Genomic DNA, 8,158 nt, shown 5'->3' with positions numbered 1-8,158 from the left:
ACCCCTAGAGTATTTTATGGATTTTTGAGGATATATATGTATATGTGTGGAGGTTATAGTACTCTGGTATTGTATATGGGATTCAAACACTTTATGTATTCCGTTGTATGGATAGTGTGTATTTATAAACAGATATATCCCCGGTATTCCACTATGAACTGGGTTGACATTGTTATCATGGTATCAGAGATATTTGATAGATGATTGATTATTGTTTATTATTGTAAAAAAAAAAAAAAATGGTAGGAAAAGCAGGGCGTCACAGCTACCTCTTCTCTGAACCCCTATTTAAAGTGATGGAATTTGATCCGAGAGTGATATGTCATTTATTGGCGAGTTATGGTGCGGGTGTGAATCGCTTCGGCTATTGTAGCGTTGGCATAGATTGCTCTCGTCAGTGGGCGTCAATTGCTCTAGCCAGCCGATTGACTTGGGTGGTAACTGTCCTAATCAATGTTAGGCTTTAATCTCCTCTTGGCTGCCGGTGGTTAGCTTTCCACTTATATATTTGGGGTAAATCATCAAATTATGCCATATAGCTGAAAATTTATGAAGTTGAGTGAGTAGAAGGCAACAGGATTACTAGTCTAGTACAACAAAAAACAGTATGTGGGGCAACAGTAGGGAAAGCAATCTAAATTTGGTTAACAATGCAATCAATTTGCTTCCTAAAATATTCTGTGGCCTACCTCTGAAAAGGAAATCGGGAACATGCCAATATATCAAAAGGGGGAAAACAAAATTTTATAGAGGAAGGATTAAGTATTGACGCGATAGAGATAAGGGAAGGATTATAAGTAAAAGAAGTACAAAGAAAGGGAATAAGAAGTATTAATGAGTGGATGGAATTTATAATATGACAGAAATAATAATTGAAATTGCCAAAACATGCAGCACCAATTGCTTGGAACGATCGAGGACTGGATATGAGTAAACAATATCCACCCGATTGACGGCTTTACCGACTCCCATGGAAGTCTTCTCCGTCTCCTTCCTCTTCCTTCTCCTCCCTCTGCTCTTTCTCATCATCAAACACTTCAAACCTTTAAACCCTGCAAAACCCCCTTCACTACCACCCGGGCCGCGGCCATGGCCGATCCTCGGCAACATTCTCCACATGGGCAAAATGCCCCACATCACTCTGACCCACTACGCCCAATCCTACGGCCCCCTCATCTCCCTCAGACTCGGGACCCAAGTCCTCGTCGTGGGCTCTTCGCCGGCCGCCGCCGAGGAAATTCTGAAGACCCACGATCGAATTTTCTCCGGCCGCTACGTTCCAAGCGCCCTGCCGATGAGGAGGCCGGAACTCAATGGCAACTCCCTAGGTTGGGCTCTGGATTGCAACGATAAATGGAAGCTGTTGCGCACAATTTGCAGAACAGAGCTTTTTTCCGGCGGAGCATTGCAGTCTCAAGCTTGTATGCGGGAGAGAAAAGTGATGGAGATGGTGAAATTTTTAGAGGGAATGGAAGGGAAGGCGGTGGGAGTTGGGGAAGTTGTTTTTGGGACTGTGTTTAATATGTTGAGTAATGTTTTCGTGTCCAGAGATTTTATCAGCGTGGGGGATGAGACTGAGAATGAGGATATGCATATGGGGATGAAAGGGCTTGTGTCGGAACTAATTGAGGCGGTTTCTGCTCCAAATTTAAGCGATTTTTATCCAGTTTTGGGTGGTCTGGATCTTCAGAGGCGACAGAAGAAGTGCAAGGACGTGCTCGCGAGGATTTGTGCAAAGTGGGAGTGGGTCATCAAAGAAAGAAGAGAGAAAAGGGGAACTGCTGGTGTTTGTGAGAGACAAGATTTCTTGGATGTGATGATCGACAGTGATTTTACGGATGATCAGATCAACCAATTGGCTCTGGTTTGTCAAGATATCTTGTTAAATTTCCCTTGTTTTGTTTTTATGTTTTTCTTCTTTTTTCAGCTTGCTTATTTAATGAATGCTCAAACTAAATGTTCAAATGGTTACTTTTGTCAGTTGCTGTGAACTTTTTATTTTCTAATGTCATTATGGTTAGGAATTGGAGGTGCGGGACCACACCACGAGAAAAGAAAAAAAAATAAGGCTATAAATCTATGAAGATAAATTAGATGCCCAACACCTTACGTTTGTAAAGCACCCACACTCAAAACTACAAACAACCAAACACGATTCACAGGCAAATGTATTCCACATTAACAATGTACCCAACACCCTCACATAAATCTTGAACCCACACGGGAGAATCGGAGTTCTCAGGTGATTCACAGGCAAATTTGGTGTGATTATTTGGCTAAAACTATAGTGATTTGGAGTACTACTAACTGTGTTAGAAATTTTCTTTGAAAAAATCAGTATAACCAGCATAAAACAATTTTAAAAATTTGGCGACTACCCAGATCCCGCATGCTATGATTGAAAGCACAACCATTATCTGGAACTAGTTAATTGTATATTTTTATCAGCTTTTTCAAGTAAGAACTGATTGGTTGTTTGTTCAACAAAATATAATTCTTTTACGCTTGTGAGGGAACAAATGGTGCAGCATACTTTGTTTCAATATGATACCATTTGATCACGTATTGCCAGGAGCTACTCACAGCTGGTACAGACACCAGTAGCGGTACGATTGAGTGGGTAATGGCAGAACTTATAAAAAATCCAGTTTCTATGAAGAAAGTCCAAGAAGAACTTGCAAAAGAGATTGGCAAGGACATGGTAAAAGAATACAATCTATCTCAGCTGTCCTACCTACAAGCCTGTGTTAAAGAAGCTCTGAGGCTGCACCCCCCTGGACCATTTCTCCTTCCTCACCGCGCTCTCGACTCGTGCAAAGTGATGAACTATACCATCCCTAAGAACGCTCAGGTAATTGTAAATGTCTGGGCAATTGGAAGAGACCTGCTGAACTGGGAAGACCCATTAGTATTCAAACCAGAACGCTTCCTCAACTCAAGCTTAGATTTCAAAGGCAGCAATTTCGAGTACTTGCCGTTTGGTGCAGGAAGGAGAATCTGCCCTGGCTTACCCATGGCTGCAAAGCAGATTCCCTTGGTTCTTGCTTCATTGATCCATTTATTTGACTGGTCTCTTCCAAATGGAAATGATCCAAGCAATCTGGACATGGGTGAGAAATTTGGAATAACATTGCAGAAGAGAGAACCTCTGCTTCTGATTCCCAAAACCAGAAAATGACCCTAGAGGTTGCCATAGTCTCCTCACTTACTGTTACATATTCTGATGAGTAACAGTATGGTTTGTATCATGCATTATCAATGTCCACTTTATGTTGTATAAAAATGGCCTATTATCATGTTTATTGAGTACCACTGTGGCTTTTGATTTTCATGTAAAATGCACAAGTTTCGCCATTGGATGGCCTTATATTGCATATAAAAAAATGGCCAAGAGGTTGTCATTGCCTCCTTATCATGTATACTATCTTTGTTACATATTCTGATGAATAAACAGTGTGGTTTGTATCATGCAATATCAGTGTCCACTTTCTGATGAATAAAATGGCCTATTATCTTGTTTATTATGATTGTAGCTTTTGATTTTGATGTAAAACACACAATTTGCAGCATTGGATGGAGCAATGTTTTAAAAGGCTCAATCTAAAATACCAAATTCCAAAAAGGCTAACGCATTACATGTCGAGGCTTTGGCATTTATACAAAAAACACACCTTTTGTGCCTTGTTAGTTGAGGCTCACGCATTTTGGGTGTGTGATTCTCAATTTATAATTGGTTAGAAAATTTTAACTACATGTTTGTATAAAAGTATGTCATAATATGAATTTATTTCTAAAACTCTTGAACCTCAACCTTTCCAAAGTTCGTTATATGAAAATAGTTTGAACTTTGTAATGGTATGCCTTCTCTTGTCTTGATTTATGTCATGTATTCAAGTTAGGAATTTTTGAATGGGCAACAAGTAGTTTGCAAGTATATCTACTTTTTCTTTTTTACATTCGATTTGTCATTTTTTTAATTTTATTTATTTTCAAATGTATATAATTCATTTAATTTTTATCTTAAAAACAAATTCTCAAAAGGCTTACGCTCCAATTCCTTAAGGCTTACTCCTCGCCCCTCAGGTGTTAAAACGCCTCACCTTATGCCTTCACGCCTTTTAAAACATTGGGATGGATTGGCCGTTTGCATTATTGGTTCCCTTCATTTATCAGCTTGCTTGCCAACTCTTAGAACTTCCACGACTGCATGCACCTTCCTCATAACTAAACTAATTCTCAAGCCTTCTCTTCTAGCGTATTTTTCCTTCTTTTTTCCCTTTTTAATTGCAATACCAATCCTTAAGGAAACTGTCAATTGTCATTGTGTGACCTTTTTATACTTGAATAAAACTTGTAAAATAACACAATAACAGTTCAACACAAAACAAATAAATAATTTCACATGTAAAGAATCCAACTTTGAGCTACATGGTCCGTGTAATACATGAAGTTCCTCCATAGAACATGAAAAGAAATAAAATAAATGACATGACCAGGAAAGAATTTCGACATACATAAAGAATCAAAGAATGAATACAACTCAAGTTACTAATGACTGAAATCTAAAGATCTGGCTTGACCTACCGTATTCAAAATAGAGGCTCATGCACTATCAGACAATGACCGGTATCTGCAACAAAAGAATGAAAGAATGGTGACAATATTTTCCTACCTACAAAGAATTTGTATCTGTTTCTGTATTTGAGAATGGAATTTTGATGCGATGAAGGGTGACTGCAACGATCAAGTTGGCTGAGAAAAAGATGATGAACTGCCAGCAACATCCGCTGGTGACCATGCTGAGACCGTATAAAGAGGCTGATCTAGCCAACTTAGAGTAAGTGCTGCCACTCCATCTTGGCCTTGCTTGTTCACTATTCTGTAGTTCTCACATGAATACATCTTCAACAGCATTTGGCTCTGAAGCATCTCTCTCTCACTAATTCCCCTGCAATGGAACCCTCCTTGCTCCAACAAGTTCCTCCACTTCTCAAAACTTACGTGCCTTTCAAACCTGTCACTTCCTTCACAAGCAATTATATTCCTGATTTCTCGTGCAAACATTTCCTCTATCTTGACTCTGACTGGGCTGTCTATTGGAAGGCTAGAATCAACCATATCAAATATGGCAGAGTAATATTTCAATGAATTGGAAACTCTCAACTCTAAACTGGGGTCATTGTGTTCAGCTTCTTGCTCCGCCACAAGAACAATTGTGGGGTTTGTGCTTCGAATCAGGCCCAAAAGATCCCTCAGAGCTCCTCCACTTCCATTGTAAAGCATCTTGTGCAGTTGGAAAATACAATTCACAGCTACACACTCCTTCTCCTTCACATGAAGCATCCACAACCTCACATCTTCCAACCTGTCCACAACTGGATGAAATTCGAAGGGCAGGTTTAGTGCAGCAGCAAACCCAGCAAGTCTATCTCCTGTTTCATTTAGTTCTTGTTTGGATTCACCTATACCAGTGATTCTAACATGGCTTGGAGGATTTTCTCTAGAGGCCAAACTCTGGAACAAGCTAGGCCATTGAAGCCCTTGCTTGATGTCAAAATCTATTATGTGAACCCTGTCTTTCCCTTCAAAAGCCCTCAACAGAATTTCATTTGAGGTGAAATGAACAAACTTTGGAATTGGGCTCACCTGGTTTAGAAGCCTCAGTGCTGTGCCATGGTCATCATCATCTACCCTATCAAGCTCCAGAGGAGTTGTAATATGGAAAATATGAGGCCAAACCCTCACAACTCGCAGTGCCAAAGCTTCAGTAAAGTAGGCTGCAATACGGTATAAAGGGGAGCTTCCCCTCGGCGAAGCAAGATCCCCCAGTTTAGCTATGAAATGGTTGATTGCTGGCATATTCTTTGAGCTGATTGCTTCCACGCAGGCCAAAAGTAGACTGATCAGCTCAAACTCCTGTGGCTCCCCCTGACTGTCTTGGTTGCCTGGTGCCACCCTGGTGTCTTCATGTAGGTAAGGTAGTGCAGATCCATTACCTGTCTCACGTTCTGATGTGTTCTCATTCAGGCTATGTGTCAAGCTATGACTCTCCGACGTACTCGATCCTGACACTTCCTTAGCAGCAGGCCCTTGGCTTGTCTCAACGTCCTTCTCACCTAGTTCTGTAATCTCAGTGACAACGGATTCCCAGGCGTTGTTTGACAGTGGCAAAGGTGGCATGAAGAAAACCTTCTCTTCCTCCCCACAAGCAAGAGAGATAGGAATTTGAGAAGGACTAAGGCTTGTAAGCCCAGCAACAGATCGAGGCAGCACCTCATAACCAGGTTGAAACCAAAAATGTTGGCCTAAACTCAAACCATGGCTGCCTTCAAAGGATTTTTCAACATTACCAGTTTCCTTTTTTCTCTTTGCTCCTCTGTTTAGACAGGACTCGTCCACTGACCCCTGCTCAGCCAACCTCTTCAAGCTCTTACCTTTTCCCCAAAATTCATCTTTAATATCCCGCCTCCCTTCTATACTCGTTGCCGAGGGAGGGAGTCGAATATTTTGCTTGAGAGAACAGCCACTTGTCTTTGCTTCAATAGATTTCTCAACCGCAATGCCCACAGGCCTAAGGGGCTGTGACCGGGAGGCATCCCTGCGGGAGAAAGTACATGGCAAATCCAATCTTTGTGTGCTCATGGAAGGCAACTGGAAATGGCAAGCTTGGAACTGTGCAGATGCTTCACTCCTCAATCTATGCCTCGGCGACAACAATGAAGAACACCCAGCCAACATCCTCTATACCCTTCCAATTTTTTCGTCTTTCTTTTTGACAACTTCAATTCACCCACCCTTTTTTCCTAGTTTCTCCCTCGCTCACTCTTTCTCTCTGTATCTCTGTATTTTGAACTATGCAATGTATGATTTTTGCTATCTATTCTACGAATTCAAGCGAAACTTAGCATGCAAATTCAGAAAGAGCAATCAAGAGAGACGGTCTAAGTGAGTGTGTGAAACTTAATAAAACGAAAATCCAAATGAAAAAGAATCATCAAACAAAAACAATAGGAATCCGATGAATTAAGCGAAAACAGACTGAATAAAAACTAATTGAAAACCGTTCATATATCTAAGTGTTCCTAAATGAAAGAATATGAATGTGCACCAATAACAAATCAAGCAAAACCCTACCCCCAAAGAATCAAAGAATTGAAGGCTACAAATTAATTTCACACCTACGAGAAAAGGATCATCGGATTCCAAAATTATCAGAAAAAACTCATTGGAAAAAGCTGTGATTTTGGTTTTCAATTGAACTCACACCAATCGAGGAACCCCTGAAGCATACGAGCTCAAACTGGTAGCAGCAGGAACTATGGAAAATCTTCTGACCCGGATCGACATTTGAAACAGGCAACAAGTCCATAGCAGCAAACTCTGAATCTAAGCGAAAACCCAGAAAGCCCAGCCTATGAAAAACCCTTTCAAGCAAGCATGTGCATGAAAAAAACAATAGAAAGAGATCAACAAAGATACACCCCTCTCAATTTTGGCTACCCAAAAAAAACCAAACGCCTATAAAAGACTGTTTTTATATAACGAAGCGTTCTCCACTTCCATAGCCGTCAGTGGCCGTGCTCTTTCCTTTTCTGGGTTTTGCAACTGATTTGATTTGATGTACCCAGCAGTGAAAAAACTCATGAAGAGAGAGAGGAAACGGGTGTTCGAGAAGGATTGCGTAACTTTGGCTGGTGGCCGTTGGATGGAGATCTGACGGCGGAGAATAGCAGTCCAAGTGACCGTTGGGGGTGTCGGTGAAATATGACCGTTGGGGTGGGGGAGTTGGCGTACGGTCTGCGGTGATTGGAATTTTATACCCTTTTTGGGGAGATGTCTGCTACCCATTCACGCACCGCACGTGGTCTGCACGTGCTTGTCTCCTCAGACCCGTTCATGTGACCGTTGGGTTGCATCATCATTTTAGCTGTTTTATTTTTTTCCCATACTGATATCATTAACTTGCATGACTTCTTTGCTTTCTCACTTGACTAATTTGGAAGCGATTTATTAAGAACAGGCAGTGATCAGTATCTTTTTCTCCTTATCTTTTTTCTGATCTTTGCTTTTTTATTTTTGGTCTTTTGTTCTAAACTGATTTGTTTTTACGCGCACGTAATTATTTGTGAATAGTTTAGTTTTTCAATTCGATAAATGC

General features: G+C 40.8%; 2 protein-coding genes across 2 annotated transcripts; one reads left to right on the top strand and one right to left on the bottom strand.

Moving 5' to 3' along the window:
• Window positions 1–775: 775 nt before the first annotated feature.
• On the top strand, window positions 776–3,524 carry LOC131164683 (probable (S)-N-methylcoclaurine 3'-hydroxylase isozyme 2). The gene is made up of 2 exons (XM_058122068.1): window positions 776–1,864; window positions 2,573–3,524. Exons 1-2 carry the CDS (start codon window positions 971–973, stop codon window positions 3,176–3,178), a joined length of 1,500 nt encoding a protein of 499 aa, XP_057978051.1. The 5' UTR covers window positions 776–970; the 3' UTR covers window positions 3,179–3,524.
• Window positions 3,525–4,373: 849 nt separating this feature from the next.
• LOC131164958 (scarecrow-like protein 28) lies at window positions 4,374–7,746 on the bottom strand. The gene has a single exon (XM_058122525.1). It carries the CDS (start codon window positions 6,736–6,738, stop codon window positions 4,744–4,746), a length of 1,995 nt encoding a protein of 664 aa, XP_057978508.1. The 5' UTR covers window positions 6,739–7,746; the 3' UTR covers window positions 4,374–4,743.
• Window positions 7,747–8,158: the final 412 nt, after the last annotated feature.

Source organism: Malania oleifera, chromosome 9, assembly GCF_029873635.1.
Source record: "Malania oleifera isolate guangnan ecotype guangnan chromosome 9, ASM2987363v1, whole genome shotgun sequence".
Lineage (NCBI taxonomy): Eukaryota > Viridiplantae > Streptophyta > Magnoliopsida > Santalales > Ximeniaceae > Malania > Malania oleifera.
This window is presented reverse-complemented; position numbering and strand designations above follow the sequence as displayed.